The 25738-nt window shown below is 37.5% G+C and overlaps 1 protein-coding gene across 1 annotated transcript in view; it reads right to left on the reverse strand.

The window, feature by feature from the left end:
- Window positions 1–25738, reverse strand: part of ERC1 (ELKS/RAB6-interacting/CAST family member 1) — a 300150-nt gene that overhangs the window by 265275 nt on the left and 9137 nt on the right. The window contains exon 2 of the mRNA XM_074168034.1: window positions 21370–22203. Within this exon, the coding sequence (XP_074024135.1) occupies window positions 21370–22038 (669 nt within the window). The 5' untranslated portion in view covers window positions 22039–22203. The remainder of the gene's footprint in view (window positions 1–21369; window positions 22204–25738) is intronic.

Consider the following 25738-nt stretch of genomic DNA (forward strand, 5'->3'; position numbering starts at 1 on the left):
CCTGTCTTTATTTCAACCCTGGAGCTTTCTTGCCACTATTGTCCCTATTTGTTCCCCATCCCGCTGGGACGGGGGGGGCAAGGACCAAGGGAGCAGCTGTGTGGGTGGGTGCCTGGCTGCTAACCAGGGCCAACCCACCACAGGGACACTATAACTGTAAAATGTAACAGTAACATTGTTATATTTCACCCGATTTTCACATGGGTGAAACTTACTAACCTTTAAAATTGTGTTAATTTATTAACAAAAGTATCGCCATTAAAGATGAGATATTTTTCAGTGGGGAAACTGAATACCAGATAATGAGGCATGCTTGTACTCACTGAGTATGGAATCTTTATTTCCCTGAGCCATGACTCCAAGGGCCTGAACATTTAAATTCTAATTTCTTCACAGTAAACACAGAGCATAAGCTGCACAGAAGAGATACGCATGTGGAAAAGTGCCTACAACAAACACCTCCAATAATCATTCAAGACACCTTTTGACTAGTGAACTAAATCTGTTCACTAGTCTAAACTGACTGGGTAGCATAAATAACATACAGTAATTGGGCAGTTTTACGTTTCCGCCAATTTGGCATCACTTGAACCAGTGACATAAACATACAAGCACCTTGTTTCTAAATTTTCTTTAATAGGTTTATGGTATGTGAAATGCAAAGCCATAGCTACACCAGAGCAAAATTCTAGCAAACTCCAGTGTCACTTCTTTAAGCGTCAGGTTGTCACTTCGCACCTTCCTAGGAGGTAGCTGAAGACCACAATAAGATGCCCTGAGCCTTTCTCCAGACTAAGCAAAATCAGTTATTTCAGCCTCTCCTTGTATGCCTTATGCTCCAGTCCCCTCACCATCTTGGCTAGACTCACTCCACAACATCAGTATCTATCTTGTACTGCAAAGCCGAAAACTGGATATGGTACTCTGGATGCAGTCTCAACAGAAGGAACGAAAGGAACAAATCGCTCCCCTTAATCAGCTGACTATACTCTTGCTAATACAGAACAGTACACAGTTGGCCTTCTTCACCACAAGGGCACACTGCTCATCAATGTTTGCTTTGGTGTCTACCAGGACCCCTTATTGGAAAGCTTTGTAGCCAGTCAATCCCAGCCTGAGTGGATGGGGTTTTCCCATTTTATGCGCAGGACTTTGTGAGGTAACCATCATCCCATTTTTCCAGCCTGTTGAGGTCCCTACGAATAGCCATCCTGCCCTAAAGCGTATCAGCTGTGATACCTGCAAATCTGCTGAAAGTGCACTCCGTCCTATTATCCAGGTCATTAATATAGATATTGAACAATACTGTCCCAAGTATGGGCCATGAAGAACACACTGCTAGTAACCAAATATCAATTACATTTTGTGCTGATGATCACCCTTTGAGCCTGGCAGCTCAGCCATACAAGTGCACTTATCTGGTGCATATTTTGCCAATTTGATGATAAGGATTCTATGAGAAACCATGTCAAAGACCTCACTAAAGTCCAGGTAGACAGCCACTGGAGTCCTTTCATCCACTAGGCCAGTCACCTCATAATAGAGGTCATCGGGTTGGTCAGGCATGATTCGCCCTTAGTAAAACTATTCAGGGTGCTCCAAATCACCTTCTTGCCCTTCACATGCTTGTACATGGCCTCCACAAGAATCTGCTACATAACTCTTCCACAGACTGAGATTACGCTAACTGACCTCTAGTTCCCTGCATCCTCTTTCTTGCCCACCTTGAAGAGGGGCACGATATTTGCTTCTTTCCAGTTACCAGACAGTTCCAGTCACCTCCCTCATTCGTTTCAAACTGCAAAAAAGGTGATAACAAGATAGGATACTGTTGGATAGAATTCAGGTATGCAAATAAGATACAGATTATTTAGGAAGCGGTATAGGGTACAACATACCATGTACTCCTTAATTCCAAATTTCAGAATTTTAAGGTCCCGAACCAAGATGGAAGGGAAGCTAATGTCTACATACACACTATCGACTTACAGATGAGTGAATCTCTTTTCTGCTTTGAATGATAGCCCACACAGATTCACACTGATTAAACAAGTATCAATGTCAAAATATTCACCAGTGTCTTTCTTTAGCACTTCTAGAACAATATACATCAGATAAGACACTCAGAAGTCTTGGCAGACAGATGTCTGACTTTCAAATATAATGTCAGAAGCACTAGTTCCAATATTGATTTTCCCTTCATAAGGGAGATTGGGATTCCAGACTTTATTTGTTACAATAAAACATGGTGGCAGTGGTGTCTATGTCTAACATCATATAAGTCTGCACACAGTAGTACTCAAGCATAAATGATATGCATAGTGGGCTCTTCAGAAGACTACTGATCTTATGTCAGTGACTTTTGATCTCATCCCTTGAGAAAAGTCCCTGTGGATAGACAACTTAAGGGTATGAAACTACAGAGTAACTTCAAATACTTAAAAATACACACTCTCTACTGAGTAAATTCTTTACAGAAATGGTCTAATTTCTTGAAACAAAAGCCTCTTTCCTAAATAGGGATTATAACTGGGGGATGGGGGCGGGGAGGAAGGGAGGGAGGAGAGAGAAAGAAGGAATTGTGCCTCTTGGATAAATCAAACCTGCTGCTTTAATACAAAAATCTTAGAAGACCAAGCATTTCCACCATTAGAATCTCTAGCACTAAAAATTAAATTCTTAGCAGAAAAAAGCAAAGTTCCTCAGAGTCAAAACCCAGTATGATCTCAGTACTGAAGGGAAGGGAGAAAAGGCTCTTTGAACAGATTCACTAAGCTGAACTGTTGAGAGGATCTCAGAAACATAACTATTTAAGCAGGTGTAGACAGGTATGGGCAATACACAGAGTGGAGGGTGCAACTGCAACAGTGTGTTTGTACCCAACTATCAATAACACAAAAACGAACTATCGCTTGAACAAATTAAAGACTATGAATGCAAAGGGAATTCAGACATACAAGCAAGAATAACAGAACTTGTATGAAGAAGCCAAATAAAAGATCTGAAACCGCTTACCTACAAACCAATATCATACAGTGGAACTACAAAGGAGAAAATCCAAAATGAACAAGTCAGATAGCAAGGAAAACATACAACTTTAACAAAGACATGCTAAATAGACTTAAAGTATTTAAAATAAATGTAGGGTATTTTATATATACACATATGGATATACACACACATAAACATATTTAGTAAAAAATAAACAGAAAAGAATGTTCTGACACACTCCAAAGACAAAGTTTGAGAGTCAGACTCAAAAAGAAAGTTAGAATGTAACAGCAAATGCCTTTAAAGCCTAAAAATAAGACAGGAGGGAAAAAAAAAAAAGATTATCAAGACAGCAGTTCCTGATCAACACCAGGATTTCCAAATCCAGCTGAATGCTAGATTTGGGAAGCTTAAGATATTCATGTAAATAAATGAAGGTTGAGCGACCAAATAAAGATCTTTCACAGCATAAAATCAGGAAAGGTATAATACTTAAATCTTACAAGATCGTCATAAAGAAACTGAATCAATGGGGACTCCAAATTAGTGGTGAAAGATGAAAAAAAAAATGTGCTTACTTGCTGTATATTTACTTTATAAACTTTGAAAGTGTTTATGATAGCATGAGTAATTATCTGGAAAGTAATGAGAGACTGCTGAAATCTGTAACGATCTATTAATGCACAAGACTTCTGTAATAAACTTGAATACTGAAAAGTCAATGACAGCACTCACTCTCAGGTATGCATACATGTACTGGGTTTACATGATGAGATTTTAGTAGTGGGGGGCTGCAGGGGTGGCCTCTGTGAGAGGAGATCAGGAATTGCACCCATATCAGACAGATAGAAAAGTCAGGAAGGAGTGAAGTAAAGTCTGGGAAGAAGGGGGGCAGGAAGGTTTTTTTTTAGTTTTGTCTTTGTTTCACCAGTCTACTCTATTTTCAATTGGCAAAAAATGAAATTAATTTTCCCCAAGTTAAGTCTAGTATACCCATGACAGTAACTGGCAAGCGACTTCCCTGTCTTTATCTCAACCACAAGCTTTTTTATCTTATTTTCTCCCTCCTGTCCTGTTGAGGAGGGAGAACAAGAAAGCAGTTTGGTAAGCATCTGGCAGCTGACCAAGGTCAGCCCACCACAAGAGGTTGTGAAAAAAGAGCTTTTTTTCACTATGATTGTTCTAGTAGTATCGGGATAAAACGAGAAAACTGATTAGAACTTAAAGGCGAGTCAGGCTTAGTGTGGTTTTTCCCATTTGCTACAAGTTAAACACAGTTCCTATCTTCCACGCTGCCCAGAGACAGCAAAATATGATGAAGATGGCAAAGAGTGGAATGGGAAAGCTGTAAAATTAGAAAGGAGGAAATAAAATTTGCTGAAAATAAGTGTTAAAATTAGATCATTTAGACAAAAATAAGTCCAAAGACTATTGATTGTGGCATTGGACAAGCAATAATCTTTGACGCATTGTGTGCATTCAGAGACGCTGAGGAAGATTTATTTTCCATTGTCTAGAAAGAATGTAGCAATAACTCAGCAAAATCAGTTTACTACAAAATAAAAAAAAATTAAAAAGAGTTAAAATTTAGATTTTTACGAAGATGTAATGTCTTTTTTAGCTTATAAGATTTATATCCAACATAAAAAATATTTTTAAAAAATCAGGTCTTTAACTTTTAAAATCTGACCATAGGCATGCATTTTATGAATTGATTAAACAGACAGTGCATGAAGAACTACAAAGTGTAGATCAAAATAAAATGGCTAACTACACTCTGAAAAATTGAACTGTAAGACTAGAGAAAACCCTCAGGAAACTTGGATAGCAAGACTATTGAAAAAGCTAACATGAAAATGGGCTGACCTGAATTGAAACTGAAGAGTGAGCCAAAGGCAGAGCAGCTACAGAACTGTCATGCAGACTGAACACTCTTCTTGAAGTTAAAAAAAGATCAAGTGACAACATAAGGCTCCCCACAAACTCTCATACAGATATGCCTACATGTTGATTAATATTTTAAATGTACCGTTACCATCTGTAACATAATAATTTCCTCCCTCGGAGACCTATTTAAAAATAAATGATAGTCATGAGCATTAGTTCATTGCTTTGAAACACAAAAACTCTGTACATAGGTGTTAACATTAAAATTATAAAGAATTTGAAAAAAATGCACCTAGTAAAGAAACTAATCAACATTTAAAAACAAAACTGCAATAGAATCAAAGCTAGTGAAAAGGTGGGACACAAACCAAAAAGATCTATGTCCTGAACCTAGGATTTGGAAAGATAACAGTTATATAAATATCCTTGGATTTGTGGGAATACTGCCCAATGTAAGCCTTCAAATTATAAACCTTGAAGTCAATCTGGATCTAAAGCATCTAGAGTACGACTCCTCCCTGGAAAGCCTGAATGCTCGATGAAGAAAATTAACACAGTGCTAGCAACAGTACAATAGCAATCGCCACACCTGACACACTTTCATTTTAGTTTTGACAGACAAGGTGAGCATTAATGCCCTTGACTGTCAGGCCAGAAGAGAACAGCCTAAGTCGCTGACATGCAGAAAGCATGAAAGCAGCTGATACCTTCTCAGCACTGGTATGTCCATCAAGAACATATCGGTAATATTGGAGACAAAAGCAGATAGGTTCCAGTTTTGGCACTGCCAATGTACTAAATATAGTTGTGGGGTGTGATGCTTTGGTTGTCTGAAAGTCCACTCAGTTCTACTATATTTTATGCAGTGTTTTTGCAGCTAAACGTACATGAGAAGCCCAGTGACTATGGAAGAACAAAAGATCTTGGTTTACTATCATGGCTCAGACAACTGGAAAACTTAGGTCGAGATTTAGGTTAGAGACCTAAGCGCAGATAATATGTTATGCCAATCAGTGTTTCAAAACAGAATTATGATAAAATAATTCAGGTTGGAAAGGACAGCAGAAGGTAATCTAGTTTAACCTACTCAACGTACAGTCATCTATGAGATTAAACAAACTTGGTCAGGGCTTTATCCAGTCAGATCTTGAAACCTCCAAGGGTTTTCTTACATTCAATCAGACCCTCTCATTTCTATTTATATCCATTATTTCTCATCCTTCTATCATGCCACATGCAAAAAGCGTGGTTCCTTTTCTCAATAACTGCCTCATAGTATGGGAAGGTTGCTGTTAGGTCCCCCCAAAGCCTCCTCTTTTCCAAGCTAAACAACGCTCATTCTCTCAGACTCTTCTCACAGGGCCTGTGCTTCAGCGCACTAGCCACTCTGGTAGCCCTCCAAGGAACTTGCTTACTTATCAATGTCTTTTTTTGTATTGGGCAGCCAAAAGCTGGATAGAGTATTCAACATGTTATTTAACACTGAAGGAGAAGGAGACAATCACTTCACAATAAACTTCACTGCCAGGTTGCAACCCTGGCTCACGTTCAACTTGCTGTCCACTAGGCCCCCCAAATCCTCTTCTGCAGAGCTGCTCCTCAACCAGTCAGACCTTAGCCTCTATCTTTCTGAGGGGGTCTTTACTCCCATTCATCCTTACTGAATCTCATCAATCTCCTACCTGCTTATTCCTGCAGACTATATCCCTTTGCAAGGCAGCTCTGCCCTTGAACATACCAACTGGTCCCCTGAGTTCGGTGCCATCTGAATGAATGTGGACCACATCGCCTCCATCCAGGTCACTGACAAAGATGTCAAACAGGACTCAACTTGTTACAGGCAACTGGGTACCAATTAACCCATTAATAGCTACCCTCCGAGCCTGATGGTGCAACCAGTTTTTTACCCATCTGGCTGCCCAACCACTTAGACCTTTGCATTCTAACTAGAATGACAAGAACAATGTGGGAGACAGCAATGGAAGCCTTACTAAAGGCAAGCTAAATTATATCCACTGCTCCTTCCTCATCCACAAATCCAGACTTTTTATCACAGAAGGCAACAAAGTCAGGCATGATTTATCCTTGATAAATCCATGCTGACTGTGCCCAATCATCCTCTTGTCATTGACATACACAGAAATGGGTTCCAAAAAGACTCACCCTACAATATTTCCGGGGACCGAAGCTAGGAGCACTAGCCTGCAACTCCATGGCTCATCCTTTGGCCTGTTTTGAAGGTTGTGGAACACTTGCCTTTCCACAGTTTATTGAGACCCCTCCCCAGTTTCTTTAGTCTTTTAAAGATGAGAGAAATAAGCCTTCCAGTGGCACCAAAAAGCAATTGCAGCACCCTCAGGTTCATCCTGTGGTCTTGTATGGATCGAATTCTTTCAAGTAATCCCTGACTCAACCCTCATTCTATTCACCGCTGGTAGTTCTTCTCCCTGAACCTTGCCTCTGATCGCAGAGGCCTGGGAGATCTTGAGTACCTGAGCAGATTGGCATAGCACAGAAAGATGCAATATTTTGTTGAGATGTGTTATGTCTCTATTTGCATACTGTGGGAGAATGTAGGAAGCCAAGTGGGAAGGCTGAAGAAACTGAGTAATCTGTCTAGGGGATCAACACTGGTCTACATTTCACATAAAAAGTTCTTGAAGAAATTCCTCAGTTCCACAAGTAGGAGTTGAGAAAAACCTTCTATATTGCTTTTCTGAATAGTTACTCAGGAATGGGAACCTTCAGAAACTGAATCATATTTTTAGTGAATTTATAAAATTGAAAGGAAAATTCAATCTTCATTTACTACTTCTGTCCACAGTCTGTTCTGGAAATAGACATTTTGAGCAGGAAATAAATGATTCATGAGTGTCAGCATAAGCAAGATTGATTTCATTCTAGAGTTCATTACAAAATATGTTTTACTTTAATAAAAATATCTTTACAGTTCTAAGGTTATATCTCTTAATCTTATTTCACTCAGCGCTGCTGTTTAAGGAATGAAGTCATGTGAAAATTAGCCTTTTAGTCAAGTCACTCTTTAACCAGAACAGTTCTCTGATGCTCTGTTCACCCGAAGAATTCACTCCACTCACTAAAACTAGTACCAGTAAAAGGTAACAAGAAGGACAAGTTATGTAAGATTAATGATAGTGGTAATACAGCATTTTTAAAGCAAATTCCATCCAAGAATTACATTAAAAATATGTTCAAAAAAAAGTTCAGGACTTCCTAATATTTGGGTGAGTTCATACTGAATTGATTCTGCTTTATTCACCATATGCTGACTGAGTATGTGTTCACATTATTGCAATACCAACTGTGCCTCATTTGGTGCAGGGACTGACGGGTACTATAGGGGAAAAACACTCATAGTGATAGTAATTACTGATACCACCCAATGGATCTGGAATTTTATTGCAGAAATTAAAGGTGCACCAAAAATGAGCAGAAAACTGAGATTCCATAGAGTTTCTGTCAGATGTTTATTGTCAAACTGGTTAAACGTTTCCCTACAATTTATGGTGTTCATGCTTTTCTGTCATTGACCTGACTGTTGGCCAGTCAGAAGATGTACAAATCATCTGCAACTCTTAAGTCAACATAAACTGTGCTTTGAACACAAGGTATTATAAGAACTTGATGAAAACCAGAACCCTTCTTGTTTCCATGTTAGCCATGTAAATGTGTGTGCGCCTCAGGGCATAACCTGTTGCACAAAACCAAGCTTGTGCAATTTAAATGATTCTAGCATCAAAAGTGTCATAAGAACAATTATGCTACTCATTTCCCAACAGCCCAATGCTGAGGGCGGGAAAAGAGAGAAACTGTGCTTAAGGAAGAGGAAACCAGCGCAAAAGAACGAATTAAGAGACAGAAGACTTTGGGAAGAAAAAACATCCATTTTAGCTACAAACTTAAGAATTGTATATGAGGGTACTGTTAAAACTGACCAAGCATTTGCTTCTAATAACAATACATCTCTAGTGCCTTATACTTCATGTTTTATGTAAGTTCCTACTCTCTTGATTTAATGTTGTATTTTTTAATGGTACCTTTTAATGACAAAAAACCCTGAAGTGATAGACAAAAGGTCTGAAAACAACTGAGATGTTAATTCAGAACGTGTTAAAACAAGTTAAGAGGGAAGAAGTTTCCAACTGGAAACTGAATCTGTTTATGGCAGTAATAGCAGTTTTGTAACTTGATGAAGTACTAACACAGTGTCACTCATTACTTGTAATTCAGGTTTATGATGTGCTGTACAAAGGATGCAAAGTATCAGTTATACCTGGCAGAACCTCGACCAGTTACTTTAGGATTAATAGAGATAAGAAGCCACCAAATTCAAGTAGTTACGTTCTACCTTTTTAATTACAAAATACCTTACTAGTTACTCCGTGTACAAATCTGTTGCCCAATCTAGTGAAAAAAGTGGCTTCCATAAATTAAAGGCGGGCTTCTTATCAGGCCTCCCATCACTGCAAAAGTGTGAGGGTTTATACAAAATCATTCACGTGGAAAAAAGTTTTGCAAGTTAATCACCATTTCTGTTTGCAATACACATAAATATGAATAAAAAAGTAGAAATCATTTATTTTCATATCTTAAAAGAACAACAAAAGACGTTTAACTGAATGGAAGATTAGGGGCAGAAAAACTGTCCATCCAATGGGAATTAAAAAAAAAAAAAAAAACCACGAAAATTACAGTACATCCCTTCTTAAAATGAAAAAAGTGACAATATAGAAATATTGAGTTAAAATGATCCATTTTCATGGAAAAAATACTACTTCTGCATTTTTGTAGTAAAGTCTGCTATTCATTAAGTTTTAATTGAGCGGATTAGAAGCCCATAAATTTAAGTGCTCAGCAGCAAAACCTCATCTCGTTGTTTCAGTTACATATATGCCTATATGGTATATTGACCCTTCTTGTGATTACTGCACTACTAAAATTGGTACCTTCACTCACAGATTGTTAACAAAATTAACTGACAGAGTTGTTTAATCACAGAGAAATACCTGTGAGCCATGCAGGACAGCTGAAGCTCAACACCCTTCAAGAAAAGGTGGCAAAAATAAAAGACATCTTGTTTCAAGCCTAACCTAAGCATACTATAGAGCTCTTACGAATACACGTCTGACGGGCTCACAGCACTTAATATATCCAATTACTTTTTGAAGTAAGAGGTGATTTTGCTTTCTAATGGTTAACACAAAGGACAAAAATTCTCCAACATCTCAAACTACAGCAACCACTAACTGCATGGTTTTGAATAATCACATTATCTCTAACCCAATTTACTGGTTTGGAAACATTTTACAATATGCATTCATTGACGGAAATAACATATACCTTCCTGAGTGTTGAAATGTTTAATTATCAGTATTTAAACCCCCTCAGAGGCTCAAGCATTAGAAGCTGTACAAACATGACTACATATCCAACAGCCTTTTATTTTGCAGCAGCAGCAGCGCTGTTTGGAAGATCCTCAGATAGTTCCTACTTGTCATGCGTTGGTTAGATTCACACAACAGTTTTGTGTGTGTGAACTAGATAGAAATCAGAGGAAACTAAAACACAAGCTCTGCTCCAGGTACACACCAACCACACCCCAATCCCTAACGGAGAAATAAAGAAGTTAATTGAGTATCACTCCTTCAGATAGCATAAAACCACATGTGCAGGGGAATGTTTGGTTCAATAGACCAGAAAAAAATCTAGTCAAGAATTAAACGGTCAAATTATATACAGCATATATGAAGGGGTCCCAGCATCAACTACTGTCTATCTATAATCAGGTCTTACTGCACCAAATAACCTGCTAACAAGTTCAACCTGGGAAATACAGATCTACTTTTTCCAGATCAGTCTTCAAAGACTGTCTAGCATTCAGCAGTTCACAAAGAAACATTAACAACTGTATTAAGTATACAAGAAAGTGAATTAATGATTTCTTCCACAAGTTCCCAGTCTTTTGGATTAAAGAAGTTTGACATGAAACACTATAAACAGTTAATTAACAAAAAAGTGATGCTAAATATGAATGAAAATTCTCACACAGTCAAAAAAAAAAAAAGAGACAGACCTCAGACGTCTTAAAGGCATACAGATTTGAGTTGATTCAGCCAAATCAAAAGGAGGAGAGGAATAATTTCTGAATAAGTACATACTAAACATTCTGCTTTGACAAAACACACCTTGCAGTTTTAGAAGGCTAGTCTTGAATGCATTCCCAGCCTTAGCAAAAAAAAAAAAAAAAAACAAACCTGAAAGTTTTTCCTGGATAGAAATGATAACTTGGCACCTTCTTTAAATGAAGGATTAGATTTTGAATCTTATTTCTAGGAAGATGGGGACAGAGAGAACGTAAAAGCAGTACAATCAAATTTGTACAACTGTTATATGCTAAGTGCAAAGCACCATTTTAAATTGTAAACATATTTAGTGACTTAAAACAAAAAAGCTCAAAAAAATTAATAAGTTTTTTGTAATAATAATTAGAAGGTATGCTATTTCCAACTAAAAGGCCTTATATAGGATTAATTGTGGAACTACTAGCAGAATCTCAATAGCATGTTATACAACTGCAAAAAGTATTACAAATCATAACCTGAGCACACATTGTAGTACCCGCACTTAACTTCAACTGTTTGGTCTAGTATGTGCATAGAGCTTCTCATGAATCATGGCCAAAGCATACTTATTAGAACTTTTCTTACTGTCAAAACCATCTGCTAGTTCAAACCAATATTAATTCAGTGTTAAGAAAAGTTTGGATAAACTCATTTTATTGCAAGGTGTTCTTTTGGGTTCCACCCCAAACTAAATTACTGCAGATAATTCCATTCTTTGGAACCTTCCAGACATGGTGAAGTGATCTGAAGGTCCAAAGACCCTCTGCAAAGAGGATCACAAAAGGGTTGAGTTTTTAATTTTTCTTCACCCATAAAAAATGCTATTGACTAACACATATATAGCACACTATTTACTTTCTCATATGAAAGTATATCTATGCTTCCTTAGAAAGGTCCCTCTCTGAGTAACCAGGCTCACAGATCTATTAAAATGGTTACACATTAACAGGTTCACAACCATACGACCAGACCTGACCCATCAGACACTGGCTGAAGGGGAAAGCCTTAAAAATTGTCATCCAAACCAAAGCTTCCATAGACAGAATAATTTGACATTACTCAACTGATAGGCTCAACTTACAGGCTAATGAAGACTGGGAAATTCCTCTATCCTCAAAAAAAAAAAAAAAAAAAGGCACATCTACAGTTATAGGTTTTTGTAAAATTACTCTGGATAAACCACTAATCTCCACAAGCAACTACATCTGTTAATTTTAACACAGGCACACACAAAAGGAAGTTTTCAGAAAAGAATATATATTTGTTATGCTAATGAAAAACACAGAAAGATTGTCGTATTTGGTCAGATCAAAGAATTATCTACATTTTTACCTCGGCACTCTCTCGAAGTTCTTCTCTCCTTCCTCATCAGGATTACTGAGCAGCATAATCAGAAAAACACTGAAATTTTATTGTTTAACTATGCTCTACCTAGCAAACACAACACTGCCATTTGTACGCCTAAACCAGAGATGAGTAATGAATCACTGAACAATCTGACTCTCCACATTCATCCAATTGAGGGAAATAAGGCAGTTACTTTCTAAGTCTCCAGTGCAGGGCACAGCATTTCCTAACAACCTAATTAAAAGCCTTTCCTACACTTGTTCTTTTTGCCCATTTCCTTTTTCTAGGATTATTCTAGGATTCATTGTTTCACCTGTTAGCACTAATCTTCAGCCTAAAGCTTTTGTCATCCTCTCCATGGATGTACTTCTCTTATTCAGCAAAGAAATACTGAAACCTCTTGCGATAGAAGCCAAAACTACTTTCAGGAACTTCATATGTACATTTTTAGTTGATGGAAAACTCAGAACAATAATTAAGTCTTACTGTGAACTGCGGGATCTCTTGTGGATCAGATAAACTATGTCCCATAAGACTTCCATGAAACAAACTCTAACCTAAAGAGACAGGAGCAAATCTTCTCCTACACACTCCTTCACTCTTTTTTTAGTCTATAATGCAAATAAGACCACCTTTTTCTTATATGGAAGAGCAAAAGCACACAGTTGGTTTCCATCTGTGCATGAGAGGCACCTTGCAGTTCCTGAAAAACCAAAAAAGTAATTTCATTTTTGTAGCACACAAGGCTGGCAAGGAAGTGTTCAGCATAGACACAATATAGAAACCTTCAATCATAACATCTAGCTCCAATGAAAGGACCTAGCCTAGGTTGTAGAAGTATGACGACTCCTAAAGACAATGTCTTTCTTGTCAAACTGCTGCTGCTTCAGATCAGACCCAAGGCATGAATTGACTACAGAGGATTAACATCTTTTACAGTAAAGTGTTACTTTCTAAGCAAGCTGGTGATTCTTAGCCATGTGGCTTTTGACATTTATAACATTTCTAGTAAGAGCTTAAGAGATTTGGTATGATGTGCTGAATCCTTTAGCAAATCAAATGTTTAGTATTAAATGTTTCCATCCCTCAAAAGAGATGCAGCCATAAGAATAAGCCTCATGGAGGCTTACAGCTGTGAGATCAGAGGCTGGAATAGGCTGTGTGGGTATCTTGCCTCTCTAATGAGAAAAGCTCCAGTTATCTCAAGTTACTTTTGTTGCTTCACGGTTAGTTTCTGTTCATTTGAGAACTGATATTCACTTATAATGTAGAAAGTCTAACCAATTATGCCAATAGTAAAAAAACCAAACCAACCAAACAAAAAAACCCACCAAAACCAACTTCGTTTTCTCACAGGAAGACAGCTGGTCTACTATAGGACACACCACTGTCTTCAGTGTCAGGACTTCTTCCTAGTCCAAATTAACTCAAGTCTACGAGTAGGTTAAGCCTGAAATGAGGTTTCTTGCACTTACAGGTCCTCAAAGACAAGATGCTACAACACAAATGTACGTTCAGAAAGCTTTTCCCTCCCATCAGTCAAAAAGAAGTATTTGTCATCCAAGACATGATTCCATTAAAAACCAGACTGTTACTCAGACAATTTCATGACTCTAGTAAGGGAAAAAGCTATGTAACCCACATCACGGTGCATTAAAAAAAGGAAGGATTTGCATATATATATTTTATTTTTTCTTTTTTTAATGCCGGGAGTAATCAACTACCATGGAAGAACCAGATCCTATACAAAGTACCCAAAGAAAAAAGATTTTCCTCTCTGAATGGTGGTAGTTCATGTGCTGACCTATTTTAATCTCGGAAACAAGTGACAAAAAGTATCAGAAGAAAGACATGGCCCTTTATTCTTTGGAATCCACATCAACGTATAATTAGAAGACCATCTGTTCTCAAAATTCAGTAACGCAAGGTAGTTAGTACTTGATCATCTGACATGAAGGATCAAAAAAATCCATCAACTTAATGTCAAGCATACTTTCTCATGTAGAAGGCCTGCATCTGTGAAACCTTTAGATGGCAAAAGAATATTTGGTGAAGTGCGTACTCCTTGATAGTGCTCTTCAAAAGATCACGATGATGATGTAGTGTGTATCGGCCAGGAAAAAATGCAACCATACTTAGCTTTGATACAGACACTAATTAGGCTTAGTTAATTTTGGACTACCATTTATTACTTGCCGCTTTTCCCAAACCTAGGCTGTCTCCCTGTTTCCACAGCCAACTGGAGCAGGGATGTGATGGGGGAGGAAAACAAGAGAAGAAGCAGGAAGGGGTACCACTGTAGAAACAGGAATGCATAGCAACACACTACAGAACCTGATAACAATGCAGATATCACACAGCAACAGGCGTTAAATGAAGCACCTTTTAAAAAACTAGAATTTATTCTCCGCTTCTCTCCTGTATTTGCAAAGCACTGAAAAAGATCTTTTTATTGGACAGCTGACCTCCATCCTCTTATAGCTCCCTCAATTAAAAGTATATTTTCATAGTGTTAAGCATGAGATTAGAAAAGCCATCACCCCTATGACCTGGTCTTATTTTGTGTGCTTGCAATGAGCTGCCCAAGATCATTAGGAAACTACATGCTGCTTTTAAAGTCCTCTTGATGTTGTGGAATCAAATTCTGGAAAAATCTAACTGCCTCCAAACAATTGCTCACCTTTGTTCGCTTATAGTATTTATTCACCAAAACAGTGATTACAGTCATTAGATTTTAAAAGCAATCCATACATGAACTGCAGGCAGCATAGAGCAGCAAGGACTAAATCATTCTTCTCCCTGTTTCAAGGGGATCTTGAACCAGTAGCCCATACCCAGCGAAAAGCAAAAGCAGCCCACTGTGCACACTTGAGTAATTTAAATAACAATAGGGAAAAGCAGCAGTTCATAAATAATAAAAAAATTAAAAGCTTGTGTATAGATGAATAAACACTTTAAATGCAACGGCCACCAAAATCTTAGGTTTACTGATGATAGTACATTACTTGGCATTCCAGTTTACAAACGATGTTGCTAAAATTAAACTGAAGAAGCCAGTCACATGGTATTTATTCCTGTAACTGTTATACATAAGTTTAACTCCTCCGACTTCTAATGCAATGATCACTAGAAGCACTCTTAGTGGTGTTCTATACTGGTATTTCGGCATCTGATCATGCTTATTTCAATGAACACACATGTAATACGATGACTGTTTAATGCTTTGGGGGTTTTGGGGTTGGTTTTTCTGTTTGTTTGTTTTGGTTGGGTTTTTGTGGGCTTTTTGGCAGGTGGACTTAGTGTGCGTTTGGGGAGGGTTGAAAACAAAAAAAGTCTCTTTCTTAATGGAGGTCAACTGACAAATATACAAATTATCATAAGATCTCCTCAAATACCGATCTAGATGTTGATAATGAATCCTTCCCTGGATTCTTTCTTTTCTTTATGGTTTAAATGTAAATATTGACTCTGCAGTTCCAAAATATGATGTATATTGGTATGCCCTAGTTTCTCTCAATCAGTACAGAAGTTTTTGGTGTTTAGTCCAAGAGTAAGAAAGTCACATAAGAATACTGGATTTGGTATTAGAAAGCTATAGTATCCGTACAAGACCGCTGCTAAAATCAAGTATAACGTAGAAGTACCTCCATGCTATTGCCATCATCTATTATTGTTCACCTGTTCACAAGGGACTAAAAGGAAGCCTGTTCCAAACCAGAACCTTACACAGTTTCAAGCTACCTAGTTCATACTTTAGAAAGTAAGAATACTTAAGGGGAAAAGTTAGTAACTCAAACTCCAGAATTACTATAATGCCGGAAGAAACAATGGCTTCTACAATACAGTAACACAGACAAAAGTGTTCATGAATATACACACTGAATAGTGAAATATTACACTGCAACCCTAGTTAGGAATGTGAGGTCTGAACAGGCCAATCCATAGTGGACAAAGAATCATAGCAGAAAGAGTCTGCTATTTAAAGTTCTGCAGAATAGCAAAAAGCACAGTTAAACTACTAAGTTCAACAGTACTGCTGACATCACATGTTTTATTAAAAGTTGCTTTTAAGTTGGTAGTATTCACCTTGTATGTTTAATGGATCAAGTAGAGACCAGCCATTTCAGCCTGTGCTACAGTTAAAAGCAAGTCAAGGTATTAGATTCTACCTCTATAGGAAACATGGGAGAAAAGCAGCACTGGGGAACTTAGATAAGCACAAGAAGTCTAACTTTATTTCCTTATAGAACTGCAAAAAAACAGAACACAGAAGGCCCATCTCTTGGTCGATTACATGACAATTTTTGAAGTCACTACAAAGTGATGCAACTTGATAAATGCCTCAGATACCAAGCACTCTTGAGGAGATAGTTTTGAGTTATTATAAAAGCGAATTAAGTTAGAATTTCAATGCTGCAACTGGGGAAAGACAGAGGAAACCTTAAAGCTGGCAGCATTCTAGAGAGCCAACAGACATCTGCTATTGAAAGAATTATTTAAGTGTAATGCTGTGGGATACAGATAATGCCTTTTGGCAATGACTATGGAACCACATATTGCACAATTAACCATCCATAGTGGGAGAAAGTTTAGCTTTGTATCAACAAATAACCAACTAAGGAATGGTACTAGTATTAGAATGACACAGTTCTAAGACAAATAAAAACTTTTTTTTAATATAATTTAATATAATAAAATAATAATAATAAAAAAAAACCCAACCAAAATTAAATCAATGAAGAAGTGAGTTAATCTGATTTTCAGGGGAAGAATGTGCTCATTAGAAGCTCAGCCAGTCTCACAGCTGCAGCACCCAATGCATTTAAGAGGCTGACACATGGACAACTATATTTTTAAAAGTGAGATGCTCATTCCACGCTACTACGAAATGAAAAGTACTTCTGAGTCTGGAGAAAAATGCTGACGAGTACACCCATCACACTTCTCCATCACAATAAAGGAGAATGTTCTTCAAGTGATTACCCCAAGCAAGGTGAAATTCCTTTCAGAATATTTTCTTGGTTAAACTCTCTCAGACATCCAAGGCCTCTAACCACAAAAATACATCAAAGTAAAAAGATGTTTTCAGCAGTACCACATTATTTCAGCTGAAACATAAATCAGGTCTTAAACATAGATCAGTCAAATGGGGGAAATTTCAATGTAGGGCGTTAGACATCAAATTTGCATTGCACTACTTATTTTAAGGGACAATCACCTTGTTAAAAGCAAGTTTCAACAGAGAGGAGTTCCTTTGTTCTTGAGTTCCTCCTAGTCCACCATGGTCCAGTTTTTAGGGAAATTATTTCATTGAAGTGCAAAAAAAAAAAAAAAAAAAACAAAACGTCTTCCCTCTTCTGGCTTCTGATGAAGAGCTTTCCAGGGAAACTTTAAATGACACACACTAAAAAAAAATTATTTTTCAACTCAGAAAAATACAGTTCTTACTAAAGCATGCTAAGGAGAGTGATACCATGCCAAAAACAAGCTACTGTTTATTGGCTCCATCAGTTCCTCCTTGGATATGCACGCATTTGTTAAACTTTGAGAAATCATTTGCACTCTCCTTTTGGCTTCTTGCAAAGTATAATTGGTTAACTAATCCACAATGCACTGCAAACTATTGTATTTTTCCAAGAACTTATGTTAACTACAGGAACATTTTTCATGTTTAGTTTTGAGCTCTTCAAAATGACATGACAATGACACTCCTCATTTATGAAAAGAAAGGATTTTCTAGCTCTTCAAGATTAGTAACAAAGGATGAAAATAAAATTCAGCATCTGCTACGCTCCACAGCTACAGCATTTGCTCAGAGTAGCTGATGAACACAGATGTGCTACACAACTGGTGAAAACACCACAACTGAGCAAGACTAAAGCACTCTCAACCCAAGTGAGAGCTATGTAGGTACATGCGCATGACACTCTCAATATTATATCCAAGATATCCCTGCTACCCATTGCCCTAAGACGACAACGAAAAAAAAAAGAGATGTGAATGCCTGAGAACAGGCAGCATGCTCTTTATCTCCCTATTCATTCTCTGATCTTTATTGAATCCAGAAAATTTCTTGGAAATCAGTAAGCAATACATCAATAATAGTGATGTATTTGCCCATGTTCCCAAGAAAAGGGAAAAAAAAAAACCCAGACACCAGTGCATTTTTCACAGGAGGCTGAGGTAGCAATCAGCCAGAGCTCACATTTTCACGTATTTTTAACAACTTCCAAAACCAAGAGGCAATTCAATCATTCGAAGTCAAGGTGACAACAACAGCAATAAAAAAAACCAAACAAACAAAAAACCAAAACAATCAGGGACAATCAGGTGTGTGTAGAAGAATAAAGAGCCAAGACCACAGCAAAGAGATTAAGATGACTATCAGATAATGGCATGAGTGAGCAAGCACCTCGGCTCCACAAGTTGAGACAATTTTTAACAATGCATTTGGTCTCAGCTCAACTTAATATAGAGCACAAGTCCTGCCCATGCAAGAACTCTTTAAATAAAGTGACATGCTGAAATACTCGTATTGAGTCTAAAAGACCAGTTCCTGCAATTATACTGGAACTCATTTTATGGGGAGGCTGGAGGGGTACTGAAGAGATTTTTCTGGTCCCCAACAGATCAGAGAAATCCCTTGTTCACTGTCTAAACACAGAAGTCTGTTTAATTACAGTAAATCCTATTAAATTGATCTTCCTTATAAAGGGCTGAAGTGACCAACTCCAAAAGGCTATAGAAGACATAATGAATTCAGACTTTAATTAGGACACACTGTTAGCTAACTATAATCTATTAATTAGCATTCTTAGTTTTTACAGCTCATTGCAATAATACCCTTTTACTTTTAAATTGCACCCTTCTTTTTTTGGACCAAAGTTATACAATTCTACCAGTGTGGTAGTAATTATAGTGATTGCCTAGAGAACAGCGGCCTGGAAATATCTGTAAATGTTTAATTAGGGGATAAAGGAAAGACAAGGAAAAAAACTCAGATAGAGGAATCACTGTTCTCCAATCTATACAGATATAGTAACTGCTTAATCCACTCTAAACTATACATTCATTGCATTTTTCTTGCAAATTTCCACAGCATCCTCAAATGTCAAAACTGATTTTCAGAGAAAATGTTATTATATTCCAAGATACTCTCTTCAGTATGAAAACAGAACTTAAAACTGAAAAGAATTTGAGAACCGAAGTGCTCACCTGCAGCTGAAATACAAAGAGCATCAAAAAGTTGAGTGAATGGTATTCCATGTATTCATTATACTGGCACTGTAACACTAGAACTAAAATTTTCACTGCATTACTCCTTTTAAGGAAGTCCTACTTTTATGACAAGAACGATTTACCTTTAGGTTTTCTTCACTCGAAGAAGACATATGAAAACGAATACAAAACGTTGCACACGTTGCAATACTTACCATTCAGTAAGAGTATAGCTATAAAACTACATGACAAGTTCATTAAATTATTTCATATTAATTCAGGAAAAGCAACTTACTTTCTTCAATTCAGTTATTTAAAAAGTAAAAGAAAATTGCAGACAGTTTCAGCCTCGCAGATTATCACTAACCAAAAGACAGAGCCCTGGAACAGGCTGCCCAGGGAGGTTGTGGAGTCCCCTTCTCTGGAGATTTTCAAGACCCGCCTGGATGCAGTCCTGAGTAACATGCTCTAACAAGCTCTGGGCAATCCTGCTTCAGCAGGGGAGTTGGACTAGATGATCTTTATGGTCCCTTCCAACTCTAAAAATTCAGTGAAATTCAGTGAAATTCAGTGAAAAGAAACCTACTATTTCAGAAAGGTCACCTGAAAGTAGAGTATAACATGTCAAGTACTACCAGCGCTAATTTTTTTTTCCTCCAGCAGTTTCCCTCTCCCCTTCACTTTCTAAAGCAAATCTTAGAAAAAACGCTGCCTAAAATAGCAAGAGCTTCAAGAACACGACCACACTTGAATTATGGAAACTATTTCATTAAACTTTCTTGGATATTTAAAAAACTCAATAGGGAAAGTAATTTTGTCATGGTGAAAGCTGATTTATATTTTGGGAAACTTTTGGAGTTGGACGCTGGGTCTGTTTTCCATATGAGTAGTGAGGTTCCTTACCGGAGAGGTGCCTAACTCACATTTGGCCAGAAACAACTAAATGGGAGAATACCATCTCAAAGACAACTAGTTGCTTCAGGATTAAGCTAGCAAGAAGGTCTAGGTGGGAAAATTTTTAAAAAGCCTTTAATAAGTAGAGCTGACTACAAAGAGACCTCAATTTTAATCAGCCTCTCAGTTTTATTCTAATTTAGGGATGCTTTTAAGAGGGACAAGACAAAAGAACTAGACGCCCAAGATTCTCTGTTCTTCTGCCTATTCTCTAACCAGCCAGACTACTACAAAAAAAAACCTGTAGGGTGCTTTATGATAGTTGTATAACAAGATATGCATAGATTATGACAAAAGAATAGATGAGCAGGTATTAAACAGTGTTACTTAAATGTAGCCAAGAACACAATTTATATGTGTTTGTGAAAACCGCAGGTATGGAGGTTTTAACTGGAGCTCTAAAATAAGACCAGTGTAACGTGAACTTTGCTTTACTGGCAATCTGTCAACATTCAGCAACAGTTCCGTTGTGTTTGGGGTCAGTGGTTAGTACATTCTGCATCTCAGTGAATGCTTCAGGAGGTAAGCGCTATAGATATATTAATTATGAACAGGATAAAATACTTCCGAAAAGCAACCAAGTAGTTAGCATCAGTCTTAGGGGAAAAAACCACGACACACAAGGAGAAATGAGCACTCAAGAGGTGGCTTGCAAGTCTGACAAGAAACATTTAAAAGGGGGCTTGCAAGTTGAAAACACAACTTATTCATACCAATTACCTGGTAAAAGCACCAATACAATTAAGCTGCTTATTTGTGACATGCAAGTTTATTAAATTCACTTAATCATTCTACTGCACTAACACAACAGTAACAATAGATGACAAACCTGGTTTTCTTCTTGCAAAACTCTATATTGTTCCTTCCAAATGGTGATTTTTGAAGCTTCATCTTTCCTCAGAGCTCTCTCCTTTTTTAGCTCAGGACTCCAGAAGGTCTTGATACTGTTCATGGAAGAACTCAGCTTGCTTTCTTTCACTTCCACATCCTTGCGAAGCAGATCATTTTCCCTTAATACTTCTTTTAGTTGTGTCTGCAGATCCATTATTGTGTTATCCCTGGCCTGGCGCAGTGAGTGAGGCACAGTGGATGCCATACTCACTGGGGGGAGATGGTGCTCTCCAAATGCAATAGTATCACTGGCAACTCCACTACTGGCAATGTTAGGGCTGCTACCCATTGCAGTCATCCTAACACCGTAAGGCAGCCGCCCCCCAGATCGGCCCAAAGTCATGGTGCTTTTTGGGGTGTCTGCACCCACGTTCTCATGGTCACTTAGATACATAGGGCCGGACGTAGCATAGGCAGCATTTAAGGACTGAATATTTTCCATAGAAAGGGTTTTCCCACTGCCACCCCCAGTACTACTCCCAGAACTGCCTCCTGTGCTGTTGGTTCGACGATGGCCCAAGCGTGGTGACCGTGGCAGCCTTGGTGAACGCCCTGGACTCTGGTTGCTTGGCTCAACCTTACCAACTGACCGAGCACTTCCATACATGATTAAGCTGGTGGTGTGAGGCAATTAGATAGGCATGAATCAGGAATGAGAGAAATCCTGTTAAGTTCTTCAGCAGTTGTAAGTCAGCTTAAGGCCAATCACAACTTATAACAGATCCAGTTATCCATCTCTGAAGTCACGTGCTCACGATGTTCAGGACCATACCTGTATTAGTAAGAATAACATATCAAAATCTGTATCAATAAAAATAACATATTAAATACCTAGTTTATCACCAAATATTTTGTCCCATATTAGAATAAAGTGTATTCTACCACCTTTACACTTTACCAGCATATTTTCAATTCCCACTCACAAAAAAGCAATCTTTTACTTAAACCCTAACATTTAAACTCAAAAAGGAACTTCTATTCTCACTTCTCTGTTGTTATATTATCACAGTAAAGAGAGAGAGGAAAAAAATACCATCAATTTTCAAGCCACGATTTTGTTGGTGAACTCTACAAAAGTCATCTAACCTTTTTTCCTATTTCTAACCGGTCCTAATTCTTTACCTGTTACCTTTCTAAGTAAGAGAGATGATCAAAATTTAAAGCCCATTCAGTAGTACCTTTTTTCTTTTTTTTTTTTTTTTTTTTACTTCAAGCACTGCTAGCTTCTGTAGGACACAGTTTCTAAACCCTGTTGCTATGAAAATAATCCTGCAAATGAGGAGGTAGGATGGACTGAAATGATTTGATCACTATCTCAACTGTCAGGTCCCTTTAGCGTTGCTGTCAGCCCTCCTTCAAACTCAGAAGTCAGAACCAAAACTAAGAAGAATAATGAAATCATTACTGACCACAAAGATTAAGCAACTATAGATACGACTCTGAAAGAAGAGCAATCACACAGCAATGGGACCAATGAGGTAAAGAGGAACAAGAAAATTACACCTGCACTAAAAAGTGGTTCCAGTCTCTTATTTTCTCTCGAACTGGGATTAAGTCCTAGACATGATTTAAATCTTTGTTTGGGTTAAACAAAGATTTCAACCAAAATATACTTCTCATTAACCAGATCAGATTAATTCCATTAAATAATATAATTTCAACAGCAGGGACCTCTCAAAACACAGAACAGTATGATATCATCATGTTGCAGTTCCTCCTCCTCTTTACTTTTTCTTTAAACATGGGCTCTGGTAACATATGCAATAAAATTCCTTATTTTTGCACTGTAACATTATGCTGTTCTACAAGTGCTAGCAGGTAATTCTTTAGTACTGGAGCACTGGGCTGAGACCACTGTTGGTAGTTAAGATCTAGTAGAGGAGCAAGCAACAGGGATGAAATCTACTCTTGTGCCTTAATTACTGCACTTTAAAACTACTCCCACCATACAGTTCTCATTATTTTTTCCCTGTTTTTTTCCAGTGTAAAATATTTCAAGTTATTTAAAAGTTTGGCTCAACTGAAATCAAAACTAGAACACTGAAACATTCCTGGTCTGACCCCTCCCCATTAGATGAAAGAATACCAGATAGTATCCAAAGAGCAGCAACATCTTATATACCCCGAGATCTTTCCTTTCATACCAGCTTTCATCTAGCCTCACCTTCTGCTCAGAAGTTTTGTTTGCCAGATACTAGGAATCAATTTTTCCAAACACTATCGCATGTTTGTGAGAGAATAACTGAGCAAGCAGATTAAAGATTAGGCTTAAAGAGGAATACACTTACAAAAGAAATTGTAGAAATCGTAAAAGTGGGTGGAGAAAAAGAAACCAAAAAACAATATTGAAAAAAATACTGGCAAAGGGTAGAAAGAAAAAAAAGTAAAAGCCTGGTGAAGAAAAGATACACCATTTTTCCTTTCAGAAACAAGTTAGTATAGGAAAAGATAAAAGAAATAGTTTTAAAATTATCAGTTTAATCCTAAATTTTAAATGGAAAACAAGATCAGGGTAAGCCAGCAATTTTTTCATTTTCACACTATTTCATAGAGGATATAAGAGAATGTATCCTATTTTTATAATTTTACAAACCTTATGAAAGCTGATACTGTTTTTGAGAAACCCTCAAGAAGTTCAAGCGCTCACTCTGTCACCTTCTCTTTTTTTTAAATCACAACCAAAGCTAGCAACAATAATGCTATGGAATATTTTAAACACATACATAAAGGAAAATAGGACAAGGAAAGACAGCCAGTGGTACTAATAATTGAAGTTAGCTACCTACAGATCTACTTTTTTTTTTTTTTAATACAAGTTACAGAGAAGACATTTTTTCTATTTCAGCTACGTTTCCTTACGCAAAGTAGCACAGAAATATAAACTGTGTAACAAAGCCTACAGTGTTTCACTGGAGTTGCTTCAATAAGTAAGACACTGTGCCCCAGATCTGGAAGAAAAACACTTCTTCCAAATAGAAAAGTTATTTCAGACTAATCTCACCATTTGAGATATCAGAATGCTAAAAACGCTGCTGTGACACCAGTTGAGCACTCATAACATGTCAGATATGATTTTTTTAGACACTACATGAAGTAGGTTCAACTAATCCAGCACTAAATCCAAATCAGAGCACCTAATTCGTGTGCTAGAAACTTAACCACAGTAAATCAGTGCAAACACTCACTCACTCAACAGCTTTAAATTACTTTTCACTTAAACCAAAATGTTAGACTTATTTTATTCTCTGCATTTCAGTTAAAGCACTTTCCCCAAAAAACATTGTTTAAATGTCGCTAGAAGTACTTTACTGTTGGCAGGCCAAAGTATCAGCTAGTAAAGCGCTTAACAACATCCAAGAAGAGCACAGAAGATTTTAGATCATTTCTAATGAGTTAATCACCCCTAGAATCGAAAAGCATAATTTAAACTCACAGAATTGCTTTCTCCTTGCTTCAGCTAACATTTTGTTAAATTATTATTAGCTTTTCAAAGAATGAAAGTGACTGATGTCCTTGATAGAAAAGTAGCTTCCCAGGCAGCTGACAGGAGCTGGTGCCACAGCAGGTGCCATGGAGTAGCCATCTTCTGATATGCTGGGCAAACAGGTTAGCTCTCATTCACCTGAAGTGGAAACACCAGTCCTATGCTAATTCAACTCTAAGCTTCGTTTCACAGGTAGGCGCCATCCTCTCTGTTACTCTAGAAAAATCAAGTAATTCAAGCTATGAAAGCCAGCTTCTAGAATTAGCCGTCAATTAGGGTTACAGAAAGGATTCCCTGAGTGGGCACACATGAAACTCAGGGAGAACTCGCAACATCGCTGCCATCACCACCACATGTTGCACTGCACTCACTTTTCAAAAGGAAAACCAAACAAAGGCAGTAGATTAAGAAAAGAAAAAGTCTTTGGAAACAAGTAAACCTAACCCTCCAGTATTTCTCTTGAAATGAGAACTTTCATTACACCATTTTTAGACTTTAAAACTGTGAATATTACAAATATTAACTAAATACACCCCACCACCCATGCAGCCAGTTTCAGTATTTTCACTGACACAGAGATATGTCATGGTTCAAGAGAAGGAAAAAAAAAAAAAAAGTTTGAAGATAAATCTTAACTCTTTTTAGTTTTTCCTGATTTTTTCCCAGTAGCATTTATCACTGGCCATTTCACTTCATTGCTGTTAGGAATCCATAAGCAGTAGATATTAAGACAATTCACACTAGGAAAAACATCTTTCATCCTGGAAACAGCGAAGTGAAGGAAGTGACAGAAATGCCTTTTCTCATTCGCAACACCAATTAA

This window comes from Numenius arquata, chromosome 2 (genome assembly GCF_964106895.1).
Source record: "Numenius arquata chromosome 2, bNumArq3.hap1.1, whole genome shotgun sequence".
Lineage (NCBI taxonomy): Eukaryota > Metazoa > Chordata > Aves > Charadriiformes > Scolopacidae > Numenius > Numenius arquata.